The 26,315-nt window shown below is 40.1% G+C and overlaps 1 protein-coding gene across 8 annotated transcripts in view; it reads right to left on the bottom strand.

Moving 5' to 3' along the window:
- Positions 1–3,366: 3,366 nt before the first annotated feature.
- The window catches only part of RMND1 (required for meiotic nuclear division 1 homolog), a 34,372-nt gene continuing 11,423 nt past the window's right edge, over positions 3,367–26,315 (bottom strand). For 5 of the 8 annotated variants that reach the window (XM_061428318.1, XM_061428319.1, XM_061428323.1 and 2 more), the window contains 10 exons: positions 24,566–24,674; positions 22,613–22,688; positions 20,021–20,060; positions 17,924–18,024; positions 15,905–16,011; positions 14,910–14,974; positions 14,103–14,179; positions 11,627–11,747; positions 4,094–4,210; positions 3,367–3,605 (listed from right to left, as the gene is read on the bottom strand). In XM_061428318.1, coding sequence (XP_061284302.1) covers positions 3,564–3,605; positions 4,094–4,210; positions 11,627–11,747; positions 14,103–14,179; positions 14,910–14,974; positions 15,905–16,011; positions 17,924–18,024; positions 20,021–20,060; positions 22,613–22,688; positions 24,566–24,674 — 855 coding nt within the window. In that variant the 3' untranslated portion in view covers positions 3,367–3,563. Of the gene's footprint in view, positions 3,606–4,093; positions 4,211–11,626; positions 11,748–14,102; positions 14,180–14,909; positions 14,975–15,904; positions 16,012–17,923; positions 18,025–20,020; positions 20,061–22,612; positions 22,689–24,565; positions 25,387–26,315 lie in introns of all 8 variants that reach the window. The other 3 variants (XM_061428325.1, XM_061428324.1, XM_061428322.1) reach the window with 3 other exon arrangements.

The following is a 26,315-nucleotide window of genomic DNA, read 5'->3' on the forward strand; positions in this document are numbered from 1 at the left end:
GAAGTATTCATAAAACCTCCCTCTATTTCTCATCTTTAACCACCTTCTCCTAGCACACCTCTCTCTCACACACACACACTTGATAAAGGCAGGAGATTGCATGAGAAAATGGGTTGGATTGGAGAATCAAGTCTTCTGAGACTCGGTTACTTAAAATCTATCTATAAACCTGAGTAGAAATTAATAACTAGGCTCTAACTTAGTGGCTCTGAGTTGAGTGAGCCTAAGGATTTCTTCCTTGGAGTTGTAAAAAAAAAAAAAAAATTTCCCAGCAGCAACCTGGTTCTGATTGCGGAACACAGGAATCACTCATCGTGAAAGCCTGAGGACCCTATTTGGGAAAACTGCTCTTAAGGGGTAGACAACCATTAAAAATAAATTTATTAAAAATAAATATGAATTTAAAATAAAATTAAAATGAATATGGTTGATATTTGTAAAAAATTTAGAAATGAATATGGTTGATTTTTGTCAAAAATTTAGAAATAATACCACCTGGTATATGTAAGATGTGTAGAGTTTAAAAGGTCTTTTTGGGCTTGCATTGAAGAGACAGTCTATTTTAAACAGTGGAGACACTGCTTTGTATTTAAATGAAGCACTTGATGTGGATGCAGCATGCACTTCAAGCTTCGCACATGTTCCTTAACCGGGGTTCCGAGGGGGATGCTGGGGCTCTGAGTCAGTCTTCATTTAATCTCAGGATCTTATGTGGGTTTTTACCCAGATGTACTAACAGTTAACTCTCATAGCTTGAGGTTGGTTAACTCCGTTAACCCTCACAGCAGCCCTGTGAGGTAGCGCTACTGTTACACCCATTTTACAAGTGAGAGAGGCCCAGACAGGCTCTGTGACTCGCCCAGCATGATGCTGCTGCTAGGTGGTGTGGCCTGAGGACTCAGACCCAGGTGAGTCTTAACCACTGAGCTTCTGTGACAGAAATTTGGTGCCATTTTTGAGGAGTGCTTCCGGAGCCACTGATGAATATTATCAATATTTTTTTAGGCTCTCAATATTCTAGTATAATCTCATGGACATTTTGTTCTGAGAGAAGCTGTGATCTTCAAAAACTATTTTGCTTGTATTAAACCTAAAATAATTTAAAAACTTTCCTAATAACTTAGGTTGAAGCTTTTATCATAAATTTAAATACTTGAAAAGATATAATTTCTGACATGAATATTGATATTTAAAAAATACTATTATAAGTCATATAATAAAAATATAGATTATAACACATCAATCTTTAATGTTTCAGTGGAATTTAATACCATAATGATGTCCATCATGATCCATTTAAACAGAAGTAAGTGATTAAATGTTCCTTTTTCTTGAAAGACTGTATTTGTGTTATATTTCCCCCACAAAACGTTATCCTAATAAATTTTTTATGTTTGAAGGTTTTGTTATCTCGTTTTTTGTAACTGTGTATAAACTGAAGTGTTAAATTTTAATTTGCCATGGCCATAATGCAATAAATGTTTGTGCTCTCTTTGTTAACTAAAATTTTATTACACAGTTGACCCAAATTGTACACATGGATGCTTAAGGGAAAGTTTTTATTGAAAGTGTCCTCTTAATGGGGGATGGAGGGATGGATAACATGGTTTCCATTAAAGAAAGTTCTGTTGACCAGTATTTCAAATTGTCCTTGTTTGGTTTTTTCTTTTTTTTTTTTTCCAGTGTAATCATGGTTTATGTGTAAAAAAATGACATAGGGCAATCATAAACAGTTTCTACATTCTCTCTTTGCCTCCCAGTTGTCTGTCTGTCTCTATGGTTACATTGAAATGGAAATGAATCTCTTATAAGACTTAACATTTGAAACAAACCATTTTAGTATTTTGCATTTCGATTGAAACAATAAAGAGTATAGAGATAACCCAATCAATGTTTTTTCAAAAACACCTTGTTTGCACTGATGCTGTGAAACCTGGACCTTGTGGTATATCAGTCCCTAAATTAGTGTTATTTTCTCCCCTTCAATATTGCTGTAAACAGTGGCACCGTGTAGCATGTTTGACTTATTAAATGTTTTGTATACAACCTACAAACTACCATAATTTACGTGTGTTTCCTCATTGTATATAAGCTTGTCTTCCTATCCAGATTTTTTGTGTGAATGTGTGTTCTACCAATTTACTTTTGCAGTTTTAATCCTGTATTATTTCTTCTACTTTGTTAAAAGGGGAATAAATAAAAAAGCTGGAATCCAAAAAAAAAAACAAAAACAAAACACCTTGTTTGGCTTTCTAAAGAATTTTTAAATGCAGGTTGATGATGGTGGTTTAATCACTAAGTCCTGTCCAGACTCCTGCAACACCATGGACTGTAGCCCATCAGGCTCCTCTGTCCATGGCATTTCCCAGGCAAGAATACTGGAGTGGGTTGCCATCTCCTTATTTAGGGGATCTTTCCTGACCCAGGATCAAACCCACGTCTCCGGCATCACAGGCGGATTCTTTACTGCTGAGCCACTAGGGAAGTCCTTAAATGCAGGTTAAATATACATAAAGATTTTAAAATATAGTGGATCAAACTAAAATGAAGAGGGGTGAGATGCTTTCTGTACACTGTGAGATGGGAAAATGGAGAGCAGGCTCAATAAACTGCTTAGAGGTATATGTACTTGTGTGTGGAACTTGATCTAGAAAGCAGTTCTTGAACTATCTATGCCCATGTTGCTTGGAAAGTCCTTGGGTACCCCTGGCATAGGCACTTAGTGGTACTCAAGACTGATACCTGCAGTGCCCTGAGACATACCAGGATAGGCAACTCTACACTATTCCAGCAAATACATTACTCATCAGTGAGGGTCAGATACATGTGTATTCTCTTGCATACTGTGTAGCAGTTGGCAGTAAAGTGACAGTGTCCCAATTTAGAATAGTAATACTCTGGATATGTATATAACATGAAAAAAAACATTAAATTCATGTGATGGAGAGGGTAGTAGGGCAGGCGGGAATATGCATAAACATAAGCTGAAGATAAAAAGGACTTTATCAGTTCAAGATAGCATATAAATATTAAAATCTTTGTACCTGGTATTTTAAATTCCCCTAAAGAGTGAGAAAAAGTTCCTCTGTGGGAAGGATATTTTGACTAACTTGGTAGTGAAAGGATGGAAAGTATGGATTAATAAAAGGAAAGTGCCAGTGAGCAGACTCATTATGCCACATAAAAACAGGATGGAAAGTTGATTTCTGCCATTAAAGTCTATCTTCTGTATTTCAGAACTGGAGTTTTTGTTATGTTTTCTTAGGGCCAAGATTGGGACTCCTTGGGGTAGGTTAGGAGCAATGCCCAAATTTACCAAGATTATCCAAAGCTCTTTAAAATACATAAAATGAAAATCCTTTCAAATTATCAGTGTTATAGACCCAGATGCTGGGTTCTTCATAGTTTTTATTCAAGTAGCAATACTAGAAACTGAGATCATTGTAACAATTCCTTGATTTAAAAAAAAAAATAACCTATTAAAAGATATCTCAGCAGGTGAATACTTAATGTTTGATTGTAGAACTCGAGTATCTCTTGCAACGATACTTTTCCTTTGGTCATCACTTAATCAGAAAAAATACTCGTCCCAGTTCAAACAGTACCTTACAAATAAAAAGAAGTATTACAACAAATCACTGGTTGGTACAGACTTAAGATGACTTTTCTGATTGTGATTAATGAAAAATGCTCCTGGAATAAGAACAACTCTGTCTCTCCCACTGGGCAAGCTGCACATCTGAGGCACAAGCACTTGCTGCTGGGCTGTAGGTTACACATTTACAGTGAGAACTCTTAAGTGCCATCTCAGAATGAGGGAATTTTCTGGCGATCCAGTGGTTACAATTTGGTACTTTCACTGCCGTGGCCCGTTTTCAGTCCCTGGGCAGGGAACTAAGGTCCCACAGGCCACGCAGCACAGCCAGATAAAATGTGGAACTTTTCCAAAAATAATACTTTAATGCATTTTTAAAATATTACCACAGTCACTTGCAACTTGCCTCATCTGCAAACAGACTTAAGTATTTAGGACAAAGTCATGTTCTTTCCTGTTACCTTCTGTCAAGTTGCTTTCAAGAAAGTTTTAACTTACCTCTATGGTAATAAGGATGACAATCATCCATTCCAGGCGGAGTGCCCTCTTCTCCGTCAGGTGATTCCGCATCAGATCTGTTAGCTCCATGCAGTGCTGAAGCTTTTCATTCATGACCTGCAACAGTAAAACTCTCAGAAAGTACCCTGTGTATTTAAACGAACTCACTGAAGATAACAGTTGCCTGCTTCAAATTTCCGAGTTTCAAATAGGTATGCGGTGAGAAATCATCCCTTCAATTCTGGCTCCTCAGCTCTCTCCAAAGGCAACCTGCCAGTGCTACCTGTCTCCTTTCTGTGAATCCACCGGGACATTTTGTAATGCACAGATGTGACTGCAAAAAATAGTTGGCATATCAAAGCTCCTCTTATATTTGGAAGATTTTTGATGGAAGATCTAAAAGTTTTTGAGTCCTAGTTTTTCATCACTGCCCTTGGTAAATTTTAAGCAGTTAATAAAAGAAAACTTGAAATAGGATTCTTTTAGTATGGCCTGAAGATGGCAAAAACAATGATTACCATCTACAATATGAAAACTAAGTCCCACTGTCAAAAATTCCCGAACGCAAAACTTGACCTGCTACACATCACCGCTAGATGGCACTGCTCTTAACGCTTAACTGCAGACGCTCTAGGTTCTGCCTTCTGATATCCTACAGGCTGGTTGAGGGTCATAGAAAACAGACTCTTGGATTAAAGCCTTCAATGTGACCGCTGACAAGGTATACTTCCTTAATCTATCTCACTTTCCTTTGGAAATTACAGAGCCTGGAAGATAAATTTTAAAAAATAGTTTTTGGATTCCACTTGATAATTTCTGAGGTACGTATGCCGAGAGTGCAGGTATGGTCGGTGGAAATTCGAGACAAATCACAGATCCATGTCTGGGTTGACTGAAATGTGCTAGTGCACCATATTTACCACGATTTTGCACAGAACATTAAACCGTGAGAGCGAACCCCAGAGAAGGAAATGGCAACCCACTCCAGTATTCTTGCCTGCAAAATTCCATGGAAAGCAGCCTGGTGAGCTACAGTCCATGGGGTCACAAAGAAGAGGACGCGACAGCACTGACAGGGAACACCTGGAGCCACACTGGTAACACGCTTGCCCACTCCTCCAGACTCCCTGGGCACCCCGCAGTTGCCACTTTGTATAAATGTTTAGAACGGTGCCGCCTCCTTCCTCTTCCTATTGTTACTGGCGGCCTGATCTTGGTCTATAAATATGCTCAGCCTTAAGCTTGCTTCTCTTTTCAAAATGCTGACCCAACCCTCTTCTATTTTCCTTCAACTCTGACTAAAGACATTTTCTTCCTCCACTTCCTCAGCACCCAATTTAGCCCTTAGAAGTTGTAGATATTACCTCAACTCCCCTGAAACTTTCACATGTCTCATGAGTAACTTCAACACCCTTTCTTGGTTAGATTACAAGACCTCAATTAACTCAAGTGTTTGACAACACCTGGAAACATGCTTCCTTTTGGCTTTTCTCCTCTAGGGACCAAATTCTGCCTCCGACATCCTTCTTTTCTGAGACTTCTCGGACCTCCCCTTGAATGTGGATGACAGTTCCCAGAGTCCTGATCTTGTCCCTCCTGCCTTCCAGCTCTGCACTCTGCATGATCGTGCCCAGATGTCTCCTGGACTTGGGTCGTTTCCATTCCATCATCACTGCTTCTGTGATACACATTAGCCAACTGCATTCAAGTCAAAGACTTAGAAATTCTGTTTATTTCAGAAGGAAACTATCATTGCCAAAAAAACGGAAAATCTGCATGATGTGAAATGGTGTTGGCTGCACAAAGTTGGGCCTGATGCTTGGGAAGTGTGAGCTTACACATCAGAGGGCCAGTCAAGAGCCATGAAAGCCAAACTAGAGTGTTTCTCTTCAACATGGGACACAAGTGTTACTTGCTTCCATGCTTACATGTTATTTCAGGGTCCATATGTTACCTAAGTTCATCTCTTATACAAGTGTATGTATCCCACATTTTAAGAAAGACTGATTTAAGAAAAACTTTTTTGATAAGTCTCAAATATAAATGGTTAATCCCAATTTCTCCTCTGCCCGAATTTCTTGCTTTACTGTTATTTATTTCTTTGGATGTTAGAGACAAACATCTTTATTAAAGATATCACCAAAATTTTGGCAAACATTTCAAAACCTATTTGTAAACACAATGCTTCCCTTTTAAACTGCACTGCCCGAATTTCTGTCTATAAAACACCATCTTATTGGTTTCCTTCTTGGGTCTTAAATTTAGCATTTCTCAAACTACAGTTTTTTTGAAAGTAGCATTAACTGTTTTCATTTTGACCACACTAGGTCTTTGTGGCAGCGCTCAGACTTGCTTCAGTTTCAGCGTGCACATAGCCTTCTCTTGTTGCCAGAACACAGGCTCAGTTGCTGTACTGTGTGGGCTTACCTGCCCTGCAACATGTAGGATCTTAGCTCCCCGACCAGGAATCAAACCTGTGCCCCCTGCAGAGGAAGCTCAGTCTTAACCACTGGACCTCTAGGCAAGTCCTTTAGCTTCTAAAGAAAAATTAAAGTGGACTTCCAGGGACCACTGGTAATATGGGTAGAATGGTTTGTGCACTCAAATTCATGCTGAAGCCCTAACCTCCAATGTGATGGTATCCAGAGATGAGGTCTTTGGGGGTGGTGATTAAGTTTCAGTTCAGTTCAGTCGCTCAGTCGTGTCCAACTTTCAGCGACCCCATGAATCGCAGCACGCCAGGCCTCCCTGTCCATCACCAACTCCCGGAGTTCACTCAAACTCACGTCCATTGAGTCGGTGATGCCATCCAGCCATTTCATCCTCTGTCGTCCCCTTCTCCTCTTGCCCCCAATCCCTCCCAGCATCAGAATCTTTTCCAATGAGTCAACTCTTCGCATGAGATGGCCAAAGTACTGGAGTTTCAGCTTTAGCATCATTCCTTCCAAAGAACACCCAGGACTGATCTCCTTTAGAATGGACTGGTTGGATCTCCTTGCAGTCCAAGGGACGTGATTAAGTTTAGATGGAGTTTAAATTAACATCCTTGTAAGAAGAGGCAGACACACTAGGATGTGCTCTCTCCTTGCCTCGAGAAACTACACTGGGAAGGTGGGAAGGGGGTTCTTACCAGGAACCAAACCTATATGACCTGGTGTGTGAACTGCTGCCCCCAAGAAAGTGTGTTAGTCGCTCAGTCATGTCCAACTCTGCAACCCCAATGACTGTACCCCTCCAGGCTCTTTTGTCCACGGGATTCTCCAGGCAAGAACACTGGAGTGGGTTGCTATTCCCTTCTCCAGGGGATCTTCCCGACCCAGGGATCGAACCTGGGTCTCCCTCATTGCAGGCAGATTATTTACTGTCTGAGTCACCAGGGAAGCCCCCAAGGAATGCGAACAAAGTACTGCAGAAGCAGAGAGGCAGGTGGTGCCAAATTTAAACATATTTTTATTTTTATTCTTCAGGACACTACCCGAATTATTTTCCACTTGTTTATAGCACTGATTAAGTGCAATGCATACATTCTCCTGGGTACTTGGTTAAGGATTCAGAAATCAGCATTATAGCTGCATAGAGCTCACATAAATTTTTTTTTCTTAAAAATACCACAGAATGGACATGTTCCAGGACTCTTCCAGTAGTGGGACTGAGGGGACCCTGCCCACCTGCTCCTGGACTGCAGAGCTGGCTTCCCTACAGTGGGCATGGAGGAAGCCTAGCCACTCAGAGGAGCACCGTCCCTGGTGAGCCCTGGTGCCCTCTTAGGATATCCACTCCGGCTGCTTGGTGAAGACGCAGAGGCACTTTCCCCAGGGTTCCCCTTCCTACTTGGCTCTGTGATCTTCTTCCAGCTAGCTGATTCATCACTTCACATCTACATTCATGATTGATTGATCCTGTGTTGACATTTCTCATCTTCAGCTGTGACTTTCATGTTGAATGTAGTGTTCATCCCAAGTTCCTAAAAGACATTCCTGTCTTTCTGCTTCTCCTCCTCTGAGCCACACACGCAGGATGCTTCCTGCTCAAACCACCTTCATTGTTAGTGACTGTGATCCTAGGCTCTTCTCCTGTACTCCTGCCCACGAGGGACATGCGAAGGACACTGCAGGCATCAATATCAAAGGATGCCAAGATTTGAGAAAGGAAACAGAATGAAGGGCTGGGAGTAGGATGTCTGAGTTCACACTAGCCACGCAGCTGGTTTATCTTCGTTATTGCTCAGCAACTGTTACTGACCCAACTCAGCACTACAGGCTGCTTATCAGAAAAGGTCTACATTTGCTTGGTGGCAATAATCTGTACACTTCATCCCAACAGTCAGGGTTCCACCAAACATCTTCATTCCAAGAGGACAAGGGGAGACATCTAAGAGCTGTAACTCTTGAGCACTTTCAAATTCGTCCCCAGTAAGTACCACTGCTCAGCAAAGTTGATGCTTTTGTCATTAAAGAATTCTCAAAAGAGGCTTTATTTCCAAATTTTCCTTGAGGCATAATTTACATACAATAAAGTGCCCTTGTCTCCATTCTAAGCAGATACAGTTTGAAGACTTCTGACAGATATATAACCACGGAAGTACTGAAGTGACATTTCCATCACCCCAAACCCCTGTGCCCCTTTGAAATCTACGGCTCCAGGGAACCACTAATCTATTTTCTGTAACTACAGGTTGGTCCTTCTAGAATTTCCTATAAATATAGTAGCATGTATTCTGTTGTGTCTAGATTTTTCTCACTCAGCATAATGATCCCGATATTCATCCATGCTGTTGCATGCATCGGTAATTGCTTTTTACTGCTGAGTGGTATTCCACTGCATGGCTATCCCGCAGTTTCTTTATCCATTCACCTATTAGTGGCCATTTCATTGTTTTCAGTTTTTGGCTATTATGACTAAAGCTGCTATGAAGATGCAGGTACAAATCGATGTAAGCATATATGTTTTCATTTCTCGTGAATAAATACTCAGGATCGAATCACTGGATCATATAGTTAACACAGTTAAATTTCTGAGGAAATGCCAGGCTGTTCTGGAAAGCGGTTGTACCAATGTACATTGTCACAAGTCATGTATGAAACTTCCATTTGCTCCACATCCCTCCTGACGTGGGGTTGGCAGTCCTTTTAATTTTAGTCACTCTACCGCACATGTGGTGACAGCGCACTGTACATTTCATCTGCACTTCCCTGACGGACAATAACATTGAGCATCTTCTCACGTTCATTTGAACACTCACATATTTTGTGAGATGTCAGTTCAAATCTTTTTGCCCATTTAAAAACCCGAGTTGTCTTTTCAAGCGAAAAGAATTCTGGACAAGTCTTTTGTCAGGTTATATATGGAGAATATTTCCTTCCAACCTGTGGGAGGAAATATTCTCAATATATTTGTGATCTGCCTTTTCATATTATTTTACTTTTTAATTAAAAAAATGTTTATTTATATGGCTGCACCCGGACTTAGCTGGGGCATGCGGGATTATCAGTCTTCACTGAGGCAAGAGGGATTTTCAGCTGCAGCATGCAGACTCTAGTTGTAGCATGTGGAATCGAGTTCCTTGACCAGGGATCCAACCCAGACCCCCTGCATGGGCAGCATGGAGTCTTAGCCACTGGGCCACCAGGGAAGTCCCTGCCCTTTCACATTCTAAAGAGTGTCTTTCAAAGACCAGTAGTTTTAGTTTTGATGAAGTTCAACTTATCAAATTCTTTCTGTAAGGTTCATGATTTTTTTTTTTTTTTTTTTGGTCCTAACAGATCTTTGCCTTCCCCAAGGTCATGAGGCCTTTTCCCCTATATTTTCTTTCTGAGCTTTTATAATTTTACCTTTTATATTTAAAGGACTCTAATTCATTTAGAAATGGTGTAAAGACAAGACTAGGGCTCATTTTTTTTTTTTTAACATACGGCTATCCCATTGTTCTAGCACCATTTGTTGAAAAGATTAGAAAAAAAGAGAAGAGAGCCTCAAAGACTCACTGGAGTATAACTAAAAATCTGAGATTATCAGAGATACAGCAGATTTCTCAAACCATGAAGGCCAGAAGAAAGTGGGACAGTAATTTTTAGGTGTTAAAAGAATTGTCACTTGGAATCCTTCAACCAGGGAAAAAAAGGTCCTTCAGGAATGAAGGGGAAGTCTAGATATTTGCAGACTTACCCTGCAAGAATGGCTAAAGAATGTTCTTGGAATAGAAAGCAAACAACAGAAAAAGAAATCTTAGAACATCATTGAAGAAAAAAAAAGAACAAAGGAAAGAATAAAATATGGGTAAATATGAGAGAATTTCCTTCTCCTCTTGAGTCTTCTGAATTATGCTGATGGTCGAAGCAAAAACTAAAACATTGATGAAGTTCTTAGAGTGGAGAGTAGAGGGATATACATGTACAGTTTCCTTACAGGATTTAATCTGGCAAAATGTCGAAAAGAGTGGCTTGTGATAAAGGTATGCATAATGGATTACCTAGAGCAACCACCAAATACCTATGCAGAGAGACATACTAAAAAATGATACAGATGAATCAAAATGGAACCCCCTCCAAATGTCTAGGTAGCTCACAGGAAGGCAGGGGTTGATACAGACAATGACTTGGAGGGATCTCAAGGGTGTTATACTCATTGAAAAAAGCCCGTTTTAAAAGACACACGGTACAGTTCTATTTATATAACAATCCCAAAATGACAAAATTACAGAGCTGGGGAATAGATTAGTCACTGCCCAGGGTTAGGGACGGTGGGGGAGAGATGGTGGTGTTACTATAAGGAGGCAAGGCAGATCTCTGTGGTCACAGGACAGACCTGTACCCAGACCTTGTGGTCACCTGGATCTACACGTGATCAAATGTCGCAGGACCATGCACGCACACGATACCAACATCCGGTGTGTTTTCTACCCTCTCCCGCCGTGGGGCTCACCTCCGTCATGACCACCTCCACCCACGTCCATCATTCCATCAGCTGCCTCTCTCCTCAACTTTGCTCCCATGCTTCTAAACGCTCTTGTGACAGGTCTAACTGGCTGTTCTCTTGCTACTGTGCTCTCCACATATCTCAAACGTGGCTCCTCCTCCTCCCCCCAACCTTTCTATGTCTGCCATCTTTCTACCTGTTGCCCACAGCAAACACCAGTCATCCTTACTCTTCTCTCTCCCTGGCCTCCCCATACCGACCACTTCATCTGTCTTAAAGGATTCTTTTAAAAGTTTCATTCTTATTCTCACTGTTGCCAGTGAAGTTCTGGACCTTACGAACTCTTGCTTGAAACTTGATGAGAAATCTACTGGACTACTAGGCCTCCAGACTCTCACCAATCTTACTGAGCCTCTGGAGTAAAATTCAGAATATCCTTTGACATGAAAGCTGAAAACTGTACACAGAACGAGAGCGGGAAATCTAGAGATCTGTCCAGAAGTCAAGAGACATTTCTCCAAAAGCAGTTTACTTAATTAAAAAATTCTCTTCACACTGTCATACAACTTAGAGGTGACGTCGTGTCTTCCTCTCTCAGTAGAAGTGCAAAATACATACCTTAACTCTACGAGTAATGCTGAGGAACCGACAAGTTTTATCATAAAGTTCTTCCAGATTTTCTCTGTCCCAGTAGAAATCAGGAGTGATCAAGAAGTCTGAACTCAAGTTTATACGGTGTCTTAAAAAAAGGAAAATCATAACTTTTAATTTGTATCTTGAATTAAAAAATCATGGTCTCTATTTTCTTTCTTTTTTGGAGATATTTATTCATTGATTGTAGTTAATTTACAATGTTGTTAGTTTCAAGAGTACAGCAAAGCGATTCAGTTATACACACACAGATACGTATATCTGTCTCTCTCTCTATATTCTCTTTCAGTTCTTTTCCATGATAGGTTATTACAAGATATTGAGTACAGTTCCTATGCTACACAGTAGGAGCTTGTTGTTTACCTATTTTATATACAGCAGTGCGCATATGTTAATCCCAAACTCCTAATTGATCTCCCCCATCCCCACTGGTAACCACAAGTTTGTTTTCTATGTCTGTGAATTTATTTCTGTTTTGTAAATATGTTTAATTTATTTGTATGGTGTTTGATAAAAACAGTTTTGAATGCTGATTCTTTTAATACTTCTGAGAAACATGTAAACAAAAAAATTTCAAAATCTGCACCCAAATTAATTCAATATTTACACTGACAGTTATGAAGCAGATAAAAGAAAACCCAATGTAAAAAAATCTGAAGCTTCTTTTCTCATTCAAGTTTGTTACACATGCACACATGGGTGTGTGTGGATAGGTATTCACATGACTACTGGTTTCCTCAGTATCCTTCCAGTGTTTGATCAAACACTGGATAAGCAAATTCTCTATTTCTACCCTTTTACAAATGAAGCCTGAGCTTGTTTTTAAAAGAAAATTTACATTGTAGAAGTAACACATAAATAGTTTTTCACTATAAAAAAGAAAAACCCTGGAGAAGAACTCAGAAAACACTGTTAGGCCCTTTACCCTAACACCACAACTCAACTCCTTTAGGCCCTGCCAACAGTCTGCTGTTGTCCTTCAGGATCTGCTTCTTTGCACACACATGTGCACACACACCTACATGTCTGGTAGTATGTATACACATCAAGATGCATATGAATATTTATGCTGTTTGTCTACGAGTGGGATCGTACCACATCTGTAATTTATGACTTATTTCTCACCCGATATAACCTGCCACATTTCTACTATATCTTTTCATAGACTCACCATATTCCTTTGAATAACACATAAGCACTCTTACTGTGAAAAGAAGAAAACTTAGGATAAGAACAGTAAGGCCCTATAGAAACTATTCACAAACCTAAACATATTTAGTCCTAATTTCTGAGTTTTGATATAGTAACTCACTATATGGAATTCTGCTCGCATCATTAAGAGCAGAGGAGAGAGAAGTCTCTGTATCCCACTTCTTAGCGAGCTCGAGGCTTTAGATGGGCTGCAGGATGCTCCTGACATAGGGGTTTTTATTTTTGTTGGTGTCCTGAGTTAGGGTCCCTGAGCTGTGAGAAAGGCATGGGTGATGGAACGCTGGCCCCCTTCTCCTCACCAGGCCAAGTTTTAATATCTAAGGAAAACGTGGAACAGCAACCCGTAGGGACACTACTGACAAACCCCAGTCACTCATCCCACACACGGAACAGCTGAAGCACCGAGAATGCTGCCTGGTGAGAAAAACACCAAAATTCAGGATGTTTCACTCCATAAATCCTAGGGAAACTACAAGAATAAACTGAAGGCTTTTTAATTTAACTTAATTTTAAATGATGCACTATTGTATTTCATCAGTTTTAAGACACTGTTCTTCCCATTTTTAACATCTCTGAAAACGGAGGCATCTTTAAAAGTGATGATGTCCTACAGGTGGCAGTTGGGACTCAGCTGTCATTGCTTTAGACAACTTACTTCCCTCATGTTTTCCTTTTTATGTATGCCTGGGAATACATAAAATGTGATAAATCTACATCTAAATAAGTCTAAAAGAGCTAGTTCAGGAAGTGCAAAATTAAAACTGTGATTAAAAAAGCATTGTCTCATATGCTAGCTGGTAGCATTTTCACTTTCCTATGGCATCTTATGGTGTCTCAGAGTCAGCGAAAGATGATACATCACTTTTCTGTAGCAATTAGGTCTATTCAGAGTTATGATGCACTGACAGACTTGTACTGAGAATTCCCATTGTTCAAATTCTAGAATGTGTCTTTCCACCTCCAGAGAACACCTACCGTGCTCTCCGATGGGGGTTTATTATAGATTAATTGTGGTTTCTCTTGCACAGGCAGAATTTCTTCCAGTAAAGTCCTAACACAGCCCAGCTGCTTCTAATGGGTCAGAGTTGTTCATGCTTATAACGAATGAAATAAAAACAGCTGCAATTCCCATTAAGGTACAAATGCTTGCTCTTTACTGTACAGGGATATTTTCTGCTGATTGTTAAATATATGAATATATGAAGTATATCACTTACAGAGAAAATTTTACCTTAGGGCAAAGAGTTCACCCATTTTCTGCATAACTTCTTCATGAGATAGTTTCACTTTCTTCCCAGCTTTTAAAGCCTATTTGGGAGGGGGAGAAATACATACATACATACACACGTGTCCCTTCTCACTAGCATGTTCTGTGATGTACATTCCTAATCTCTTACTGAAAAACCAGGGGCTCTTTTCCCAAGTATGACTATTCCTCCATGTAAAAACAAAGTTAATTACAGCAGGCATGATTTTTAACATATGTAATTTGAAATTCTGGTATAACTATAGACGCATTTTTCATGCTGCTACTTTTCTCATAACTTGTCAAAACATTTGTTTCTTTAATCGAGAAAAGTGGTCACAATTTCCTTGACAGGAAACATTTCATTTCAATTCAGTTACATTAAAAGTATACCATAAATGAAAGCTATTTTGAATTTTGGCTTCCCAGATGGCTCAGTGATGAATCTGCCTGCTAATGCAGGAGACACAGGTTCGATTCCTGGGTTGGTTCCTGCCTGAAAAAATCCTCAGATAGAGGAGCCTGGTGGGCAACAAGTCCATGGAGTCACAAAGAGTCGGACATGACTGAGCAACTAATAAACACACAAAATTTGAATTTTAAGTTTTAAAAGGTTTCTTTATAATTTTACATGTAACTGGATTTTTTTTTTCCTGCTTAAATTCAGTGTAGCTTTCTTACCATTCATTACTAGTCTGTTGTACTTCTAAATTCATCATTATAGTGTGAAATTTGTATTTTTCCCCAATAGAACTCAATCCTTGAAAACAAGCATAAAATTGGTATAATTACCTCTGGAATCGACTGAATAGATTCAACAAATTTATCCAGTGATGCTTCCCAGATAGCAAGTTTCACTAGAGAAAAAAGATTAACAATTGAACATTTATCATCACATTTCTACAAAATGCAAAACTGCATAGTACCTTCACTGCCATTTAACAATAGTTTAAGCAGATGGCCAAAAATATGAAACTGACATTTTAGAAGTTACGTATTATATTACAAAAGAGGGCACTATGTAGAAAGAGCTAGAAGAAAGTGAGTCAGTTTCCAAGCTCTGATGGCAGATCAAAGCTACACTGGGTAAAATCTCTGATTTTCTCATACTGCATCTCAGAAGCCCAGAGGATGAGCTACGCCCTGGAATGAAGGGTGGCTCTTTAGCTGGGGCAGGAACCAGACTCTCCTGGCCTTCCCTTCCGCTCCTCCGGGCAGCGGGTATAGCTCAGAAGTCCCAAAGCCTCCTGGCTGGTATGCACGAGCAGCCTGGTATAGACTGGTGGCAGGAACCTTTCTTGGAGAACCTCTGCAGTTTCATACAGGTGTATGGATCTTTACAGAAAAACTGAGAGCCACTGTGACCCTCTGTCCCATTATTGTGAAAAACCAGGGTGTACTTTTCTACAAAGAGGCCTGTGCCCAGTCACACAAGACTGAGCTTTCTCTGCCTGGATTAGAGACAGCCTAAGACCAGCAATCTCAGACAGAAGTGGAGAGAACAAAGGGAGTGATGATAACAACAGCAACAACAATAATATAAAAGTATTTTTGGACAGGTAAGCTTTATCAATACAACTAATAAGGAATGTATAACTGTAGCATGGATACTGTATTTTATACTCTCTCTATATATGTATATTCTTTTGGAATAAAAAAAGAAATAGGAATTATAAGGTCTTGCTGAAGTACTCTGTGAAAACATGACAAAGTCTACTAAATCTTTTAACTTCCTGGATGAAATGAACACTATGTGATACCTTCTCTGATAAGTAGCAGTAACTTACCTGAGAGGCAAAGGGCATTCGAAAAAGCAAATTTCTCTAGAATGGCATCATCTAAATCCAGCTCTGAATTTAACCGGATTTCCCCTCTGTGAAGTTTTGACTGCCCCCTAAGGAAAAAAGAAAACGCCTTTTCTAAATCTTGAAAAGTACTTTCTCTCTTCTAAAAAAGTCATCTTATAATCTTTCTAGAGGTCATTTTGGCAACTTGTATCAAGAGTCTCACAAATGTTCTCATACCCTATGATCCAAGTAATTCCACTTCTAGAAATTTATCCTAAGGAAATAGTGAAAGATGCAAAGAAAGATCTGTGTACAGAAAACTTTTTATGGTCAAATGTTTAATAGTAAGAAATCAGGAAAGAAACTAAGTGTGCAAGAACAGTTCATCTACAGGAATTCGGCACAGAAGTAAACACGCATGTTTTGAAAGGATATTTAGTAGAAAAGGGAAAATGGTTACAATAACTTGCTAAGTGAATAAATGCTGAATGTCTAACTATACACAGTATAATCTAAAATGATGCTAATGCGGTAGGGATGTGGAGGGAAACCGGGCAGTTATGAAAAATTAAGATGCATATGTAGACAATTCTGGAATGACTGGGGAAGTAGGGAAGGAAGGGAATTTGGGGATATAAGCATCATAAGCAAAGAGGAAAAGGACAGGCTAAACCTTCGCAAGAGATGAGCGACCAGAAAGACAAAGAGAGCTGGATGAGGAGGGAGAGAGGAGGCAGAATCCACTCTAAAAGCCTCAGGTGGGGGAAGAACAGAAGACATGAGACAGAGGGCAGAGCTGATGAGATGCTTTATGAAGGAGCTCGGCCCACACAGAGTGAGACAGTAGGCAGCTGGGTCACAGAAAGGACTCACACACCCACTGCATTGGTGGAGGCAAGGATGGTCTCTTGATGAAACCAAATCTGACTCCAGGATCCAGAGCCAAGCACTTGAATCTCTAGAGACTGTGAGATGGGTGTGCTTGTGTGCACACCTACAGGTGGGTGGGGGACAATGCCTAGTAAGTCACAGTGCAGTCTGGAGGCAGACTATGGGAGGGGAACTGATGGGAAACGTGACCACAAGGCCATGGGCTTAATAATGAATAAAATGAGCAACAATTCTACTGGCTCCTCATCTGTCATGTCCCCGGCTCACACCATCGCTGTCTTCTGCACCCACCGTGGGCCTGGGTCCTCACTCATGAGTCAGGTGCCCAGCGTCTCTGAATCTCACCTGAAAGCTGGTTCGCCACAATCCCGGCGACTATGTCAGATAAAACGATACAGGAAAGCTCATCGCTGGCAATTAGCACTTGCTCTTAGCCCATCTACTCTTTCTATAGCTGCTGTCTCTTCCAAATTTCCCTAAAGCTCTGATTGCGTTGCTTCCTTGCTCAGCACCAAGACTTTTCCCCCAACTCTCACGTTCCACTAGGTAGGGACCTCCTTGAGAATAAAGACCTTTTAATCCTGTTCCCACTGCCTGCTCTCTCCACCCTAACATCTCTCCTCATTTTTGCACCCTTGCTGGGACAGGAAAATCAGCCAGGATGCTGTCTCCCCATACCTTTGACCTGAGCAGGTACAGCAGGCCCCCACTTCTTACAGGCACCTCCATTTCTGTGAGTGGTTCCCTTAGAGCATCCCCTCATTATACTAAATACTTTTTATACTCAAAATCAATAGGAAAAAAGCAAAAAGAATTTACATAAGAAAAAAAAGCTACTAGAATAATTTGACAGGCTCATTCTGACGAAGGCACACTACTTTTTACTGATTTCGGCTATTTAGGAAACATTATTTTGGGGTTATACTATCTACTTGTTTTAGTTTATGGGTAGCCTGAGAAGTTAAAAAATTGTCTGTCCACTAATATTAATTGCTTTGGCTTTCTGTTTGTATTAATAGCTTTTTTCCTCAAAATTTGTCTCCAAATTCATAAAGACTTGATCTTCTCTACTGCTTTCCCTAGTTATTTCAAGTGCCTGTTTCATAAATTTGATAAAAAGGTGCTTACTCTGTTTTTGTGTAGTTAAGCTCTTCATTTTCCCAGTGAACCAACGCAATTTCATAGGGCTGAATTTCATGTTTTTCTAGAACTTGCATCACATGCTTCATCTAGAAGAAAAGGAAGATTAACCTCAAATTATCCTGACCCCCTCAGTGATGGTTGTAACATTTTAAAAATTACATTTAATGATGTTTGTTTTGTTCTTCAGGTTTTAAGGAAAAAGCAAACTCATGGTGAGGCTAAACTAACTGGAAGGATACATCCATTTGTTGTTACATTTGGAAAACACAGGGGCCCTTAAAGAGGAAAACAGAAACAACCCATCTCCCACAGCCCAGAGGAAACACGGCAACACTACGGCTTGTTTTCTTTAAACTGTCACACACACAAAATGTTTAAGTAAAACACCTGTAAAAATCTAAACAACACAGTAATAGAAAGTGATAATCTCTCTATTCTCCTGCATTCCTAATCCCTGAAGGTAATCATGATTAAACTCGGTGCATATCCTTCCAGACGTCCCCCTACATGTAAATATATGTATGTTTAGTTTGCTTTTTATATAAATGGGATGGTACTGTACATACAAACATTTTCAATGCTGTTCTCCTTAACGGAGGAACCACAACTGATTTAACCATTCTAAATGTCCATTCATGGGGGACTTTTTTCTCCTCTCCACTAACACAATGTCACAGGCACCAGCCTGATGCAAGTATCTCAGGGCCTGTGGAAATACTTCTTCAGGATTTGTTAGATCAAAAGACACACGCTTGTAACGGTGACACGCAGGATGTTCACTCTTCACTGTGGCACGCAAGATCGATAGTTGCAGCATGTGGAATCTGTCTCTTTTTACTTGTGGCAGGCGGGATTTCCAATTTTAGAATCCAAAGATTTATGAAAGCATTCTTAAAAAATTACTGAGTATTGTCAGCCTTTTACATCTTTGCAACTTCAAACAGCCGATTTGGGTTACATTTTTCTTACATCTATTGCTGGCCTATATTTCTTTCTCCAGGAAACCACTCCTCAGTCTCTCTCTTCCCACCCTCTATGTGTGTGGGTACCTCCTTTTAGTAAAGCTGGGATTATACGAAGCACACTTTTAGTACAGCTCTGGTATTATATCAGTTATAGTCTGTAACCTGCTTTTAATTTAACTGTATCATGTGCTGTGCTGTGCTTAGTTGCTCAGTCTTGTCCAGCTCTTTGAGATCCCACAGACTGTAGCCTGCCAGGCTCCTCTGTCCATGGGGATTCCTCAGGCAAGAATACAGGAATGGGTTATCACGCCCTCCTCCAGGGGATCTTCCCAACCCAGGGATCGAACTCAGGTCTCCCACATTGCAGGTGGATTCTTTACCATCTGAGCCACCAGGAAAGCCTACCAGGCAATCCCCAGGAACAGGCTTTTTTCCCCACATGACTTTTAAGCACTAGATTCTACCTGATATACAGTAGATTTTATTCTACAGATCTACTTAACAAGCTTTCTCTTATTATGTGTTTTGGTTATTTCTAATTTTTGCTATTGTAAATAATGTGTTGAACATTTCTGTATATCATTCATCACCTATAATGTGATTATTTTCTTTTGGTAACTTTCTAGATGTAAAATTGCTGAGTTAAACATAAAGTTTTGATGTGTATTACCAAACTGCCCCTGAAAAGGCTGTATTAAACAAATCCTGATTGGGATATTAAAGAAATGAATTCCAGTGAGTGAAAATGTTCTAGAAAACTTGATCTTGATCTAAAATAAAACTCAAGGCAGCCAGCTTCCAGTTAACTGTGTGAACACTACTCATTTGTAGGCTATCATGTGAGAAGTACACTTCTTCTATCTGCAGTATAGCAGGGATTCTTCTGATTCTCCACAAATCAGTGTGTGCCCAGAGAACGGAAAATGTAGGTAACCTATAGTCAAAATGACAATTTTGGAAGATGACAGTGTTAGGATCAACATCAGGTAATGCTGAGCAAAGAAACTGAAGATTATCTGTCATTTTATCATCCAATGGCTCAGGTTATTGAGGGCTACTTAACAATTTACTCTCAGAAAACTAAGTTTTAATGCTTTCACACTGTATTTATACTTACAGTTTGGTCTTTCACATTCCAGAACACAGCAGCTCCTTCCCTGATTTAAAAGAATAAACTTGGTTAAAGGTGGAATACATTCTTCAGGGCCACACACAGAGCCATACTTTAGGTAGCTTCTAGAATGTATCTAGAATGCCAATTAAAAAAATATGATTTATTATGGATTTGACATGATGGCCCCTGGATGGATATGATAAACAAAAGCTATTTTTTGAACTTTTGATTAAAAAACTTGGCCCCTCAAAAATTCATGGATTTCTCAAGTGGTTTGCAGAGTAACAATTATTGTAATACTACATAATTTCACGTATCTAGGTTGTTTCATAACCTGATTCAATTTTTTAAAAAAATTCTAAATTCTTTATTTTGTATTGAGGTATAGCCGATTAACAAACAATGCTGGGATAGTTTCAGGTGGACAGCAAAGGGACTCAGCCAGACATATACATCAGTAACATCTTATGGAAAAACCCCAAAGAACTTCTTGGCCAATCTTGGCAATCTGAATTCTAAGAGTTGCAGGATCTACGTGGGGGCACACTGGAGGGACACTGTTCGTACAAGACTACCAAGCCGAACGAGAAAATGAGAGGAGGAGATACAGCAGAGGAAACACCCCAGCTCCGGGAGAAGGTGTGAGGCAGGCATGCGATGTCGCAGAAAAAAGAGCTAGTGGTGTGAGTGGCTGTGGATGAGGGCGGGTAGAGACAAAGGTGGTAAGAGACAACCCCGGAAGGAACTTCCTGCTGTGATCAGGAGTTTGGTCAAATCCTGTGGAATTTTAAGCAGGGTAGTGTAGTGGTCAGAATTACCTACTGTCAAATTATCCTGCCTACAGAGATGCAGACAGACAGACTGGTGGTGGGGTAAGAAGACAGGCAGTGAGACCAGGCAGTGAGTGAGCTGTGGCAAAAGGCCAGGGTAGGGTCTCAGGACGCTGACTGGAGAAGGTACTGAAGCAGCCAGAGCACTAGCTCAGAGAAGCGCCTCCAGGCAGACGAGAGGTCGCAGGAACTGCAGGGTATGGGGCTCAAGCCCTGTGTGACCACGTGTAACTAACAGGTACCTCAAACAGACCTGCTCCAAACTGAGAGCTGCGGTAAGTGGAAAACATGTGCCAGGTTTCACAGACTTAGGAAGAAAAGGAGGATCTAAATCTCATCAATTGTGGACTGGTTACATGTAGAAATGATAATAGTTTCAATATGCTGGATTATATAAAATGCACCAGTAAAATTAATTTTAGGTAATATATGATGCTCTTATTAGTGCTATTCAAAATTAAACTCATGTTATTTTTTTTAATTAAAGATGTGGCTATTAAACAATGTATCATTATGTACGTGGCTTGCACTTGTGGCCTGCATTGTATTTCTACTGGATGGCATTGATCTAGGGGACCTCAGAAATCCAAATTCCTCACTCGAGTCAAAAGGGATGTGATTCTACTCAGACTAAATGCTGAACCCAATTATGAATCACCCATAGACACAAAGACAGGGCTGTCAGTTATCAGCAATTGTAAGAACTAAGACCAGAGAAACTTCACCGAAGTCTGTATTTTTATGGATGTTCCATGTATTTCTGTCCTGCCACTTATCAGTCCCTTAACTGTGGGTAATTCACTTCAATCCCTCTGACCCTTGGTTTCCTCAGCTGCAAAATGGGGGGGGCGGGGGGGAGGCGCGGTGGGGGGAAGACTCTCTTCAAGTGTTGTGAGGATAACATGAGATGATTTTAAATGGTTTCTACTATCATCACCATGCCTACTCAGCTGCTCCAGAGTATTTGGTGTTAAAACAACCTTTAGAGAAAAGGAATGAATGTATGTGAGGCAGGGTCCCAGGCTGAAGTCTCTGGAGACGTAAGGTGGTCTAAAACTTTAGCTGAAGAGTTTCAGAGGGAGAAGAAAGAAAAGGAAGAAAATGGCAAGGAAGAAAAGACAGCAGGGCAGGTAGCATGTATACGTGAGAAGGAGCCCTGAAGCTGAATGGGAAACACCATGCTTACATGTTCTCAGTAAATGAAAACCCAGATTTATATATAAAGATAAGCACACTCCAAGTTACCCGAGTGGGCCTCTGTTGATGACCTCAACCTGAGCCTCCTTCAGCCTCTTGCTCTCAGGCAGGCCAGAACGTGGGGGAGGCCATCGGTTCCCTCCATCCCTGCATCCTGCAGAGCTCCATTATTTCCAACAGTGGTTCCTGCTTTAGCCTTGTCCAAGGCTCTCTTCTGATAACATGTTAAGTGCACCCTTTACTGTCACGAATCATGCATGGTATAAATGACTTGCACAGATGATACAAAGATGACATAGTGCTGAAAGTTAACTTAGAACACAAGGAATGAAAAATCCCTGATATCTTCCCTGGGGCGAGGCGGGGAATTCATTACTTTATAAGAGGATTTACCAGCAAATGCCTAAAACTAACAAACTCTCTTATTCAAATAACAGCCAAAGGATAAATTTTAATCACAAATCCTGAACACATTTACTGCTAAGAGATGAGGTATACCTGCACCTTTAAGGACCACATTACCTGGCCACACAGCCCACCTCCCACTGCGGTTGCTCTCCTGTCTTACCTGAAGAAGAATATTGTACCAGGATCACCTTCTTTTGCAGAATTTTCCACACCCATCACCAGAATGTTTGCTGCATCTGTGATAAAAGAGCAAAAAGCTATGTCACAAGGTGACACATGGTTTCAGGGTCACCTTCAACAAAGTGCTTGTGATCATTTCTTCACACACCATGAAGTGCTCTGCAACACAGTCACACTTTCTACTAAGGTTTCTGAAAGTATTTAACATGATAAAATGAGAAGACCACAGGAAATTACTTGAACAAAATATTCAACAACCTGTGACACTATTATTAGAGCTATTTAGAACTCATTCTTGCCCATTTTGATTCAGTAATCACTAGAAGTTGATAATTATTAAAGTCTCAGCTTCAGTATGACTATGGTTCAAGAATTTGGGAGTGGGGTGAAGGAGGGATGGATTGGGAGCCTGGGGTTAGCAGACACAAACCATTCTATAGAGAAGGAATAAAGAACAAGGTCCTACCAAATAACACAGGGAACTATGTCCAATATCCTAAGATAAACCATAATAGAAAAAGAATATAAAACGGAATCACTTTGCTCTACAGCTGAAAGTAACACACTGGAAATCAACTGTACTTCAATTTAAAAAGAATTAAACTTTTTATAAATAATTTGAAATAAAAGTTGAGGAGCAATTAACATATTCTCTTCCTTTACAATTTTATTAATAATATAGTTTTAATATTCTCAAACTGCTCAAAATTTCGCTGAATTTTAAATTATATTGTAGACAGTGTGGAAAATAGAAAACACACAGAGACAAAGACACCTGCCGTTTTAAAACATATCTGATTTCAAAGTCAATCATGAGAACTACCACAGCAGTCATCAGTAGCTATTAAAATATTTTAACATTTTAAATATAAATATATACGTATATATTCACCAGTAAGTAGTTACTTTGTATATTATTTTAGTAGTATTTACTATATTCTATCATAAATTATAAACAACACATTAATCTATCAACTAATAAACATACTAATTAATATGCAAATTGCTGTCTAATTTCTTGGCCTAAACTTAGGATCCTAAAATCTTTAGAGTTCCTGATAGAGGAATGGAGGATTCAGGTGGAGACCAAATCCTAAACTTCAGTGCACTCACACTTCCCTGAGTACTGATACTACATCGATGGATGGAGGGCAAGGTTCACACGTACAGTGGAGAACACCACAAATGAGACAGGCAAGACCCAGGGCATGGTGTGAGAAGCCAAGTCTGTGAGGCACAAGACCTCACTGCTGACAGCCTCTGCAATCAGCCAAGAAGACCCCAGGGCGAGTTTTCATCTCGGGGGCCCTGGACACAGATGTTTTTCTAAGTCAGTTATATTTCTTTCTGCCACCAAATAGTCTGGTCAGATCATCAAGGCCAAAGAGCACCATGACATTTCAACTGTTTCTTACAGGCAGTGACTTTCAAAAATTTTCTCTGTAGCAGCGAGGTTTTTCCACCTACTATTTTTGCTACTTTGAGGTCAATTCATGAATTTTCCAAAGTGTTCCAAGTCACTTATTTTTTCATGTATTTTTCAAAGTGTTCCTCACACTACCCTACAACCCTCAGTTTAATTCTCCTTTTAAATATTGTGTTTATCTTTTAACTAATTCTGTTAGTTTAAAATATTTCTATTAATTTTATGGTTCTTCTGTAATACTAATAACTTTTAAATGTGACAGAAATGAAGTGGCATGGCCTTTGATCATTCCAAATAAGACTGATCCTATAAATAAAGCTGACTGAACCATACTGATTTTAATCTTATCTTTGTCATCTGCATAAAGAGATTTAACACCCCTTTTATGATACTGTTGTTTAAATTGAAAATGAAACCTAAACAAACATGTATTTCAGACAGTTATCATAGGAAAATTACTTTCTAATACATTTTAACATACTTGGCCCCTGGTTCAAGGAGATGTACCTCGAGGCAAGCTTGTCACTTCGACGTATCCATGGGACGTCAGATCTTGAGAGAGGCTTCCAAGATGGTACTCATCTGCGGTTGCAAACGCAGTGCATTGCATCAGGTCCTGCACCAGGGAGAGGGGCATGACATGGGTTACTAAGAGGCGCCTGACACGGCTGTCACACTACAGGGAGGAGGACTCTGTGCTGCGAAGCTGGCAGGCGAGCCTTTTCTCCAAACATCTCAAAGATTCGGGCAAGGGATGCGAGAAAGACGGAGAACAAGACATTACAGGGAGGCAGATTTCAGCTCAACCTATGCAAGAACTTTCTCCTGCTAGTCAAAAAGATGAAATGGCCTAGATGAAAACGGAACCAACCCCACCGGTTGTGCTTCAAGCGCAGACTGAACAAAAGATGAGAGAGGATTAAGGGATTCTATGGGCGCCAGGATGAAATGCTATTTAAAGTCTGTCCAACCTTGAGTTTCCATGGCTCTTGCTCCCAGCAGCATTATTATTTGAGGTCATTTGGTAATCTGCCACTAGCCTTGAACAGGCAGAGATTAGTCTGTATCTACAAAGGAATTACAGATGTTTTTGCTCTGGTTAACTTCACTCTGGTTGAAAGTTCTCCAGATCTGAGAATGAGTGCAGGTTTGGAGGTGAGTGCTTTGGCTTCTGCACTAGGAGTCTCACTTGTGTGTACATGTAGGTATTTATGTTGTGTCTGTACAGTACACGCATGGCAAGCATATGGCCCAGCACACGGTGTTTTTGTCCATCTGTAGGTCACAAGCTGTCATTGAGTCCTGATGTTGATTTAGTTGGCCCAATCCTGCTTAAAAAAAAAAAAAAATAGAATGAAATAGAAAATATTAGAGTTCATAATTCATAGTCAGGACTTTTATTTTATGATGTTTTCTGTCACATATATATGTAGGTATGCTGGGTCACTACATAGAATGTAAAATAAATTCCTCACCATTGAATGTGGTCAATAAAATTCAAAAGCTACGGGCAGAGGTAGAGGTGCTCAGAGGTCAGGCAGAGAATTAGATTCATTAAAAAAAAAAAACAACAAAAGACTCAGAGTAACAAGGTTGTTGTGAAGTTTACACAAGCTGATGAATGTCAACTGTTCAGAACCATGACAAGCACAAATGTTCAACATTTGTTACAGCCGTTATTACAGCACAGATATACATGTTTGTGTTAGTTGCTCAATTGTGTCCAGCTCTTTGCAACCTCATGGGCTATAGCCCCGTCAGGCTCCTCTTTCCATGGGATTCTCCAGGCAAGAATACTGTAGTGGGTTGCCATTCGCTTCTCCGGGGGATCTTCCTGACCCAGGGATAGAACTCGGGGCTTCTACATCGCAGGCAGATTCTTTACCGTCTGAGCCACCGGGGACATATATGCTTAAAGCATCAAAATGCAAGGGGGTTAAAAAGTCTATCAAGTAGTTTACATCTGGATTTTCATTTGTTCATAATTTTATATTTTAGTATCCACCTGTCAGAACATTAGTGAGTCTACTGTCTTTGGTACATATGGTGCTTTGGCCCAGTGTTGGTCAAAAGAGCTTTATGAGTCATTACATCAAAATTTATTCCTAAGATTTACTCATCTTGGCTCCTAATTTCTTTCCCTTTCTGTTATATTCCTAGTATGCAATTTAAGAAAAGTAGCACATACATTCCTTCCTTCCTCCTATTTTTGTTACCTAACTCCTGGCCCCTTCTCAAGAAATGACTTCACCCTGCT

The sequence above is a fragment of the Bos javanicus genome, chromosome 9, assembly GCF_032452875.1.
Source record: "Bos javanicus breed banteng chromosome 9, ARS-OSU_banteng_1.0, whole genome shotgun sequence".
NCBI lineage: Eukaryota > Metazoa > Chordata > Mammalia > Artiodactyla > Bovidae > Bos > Bos javanicus.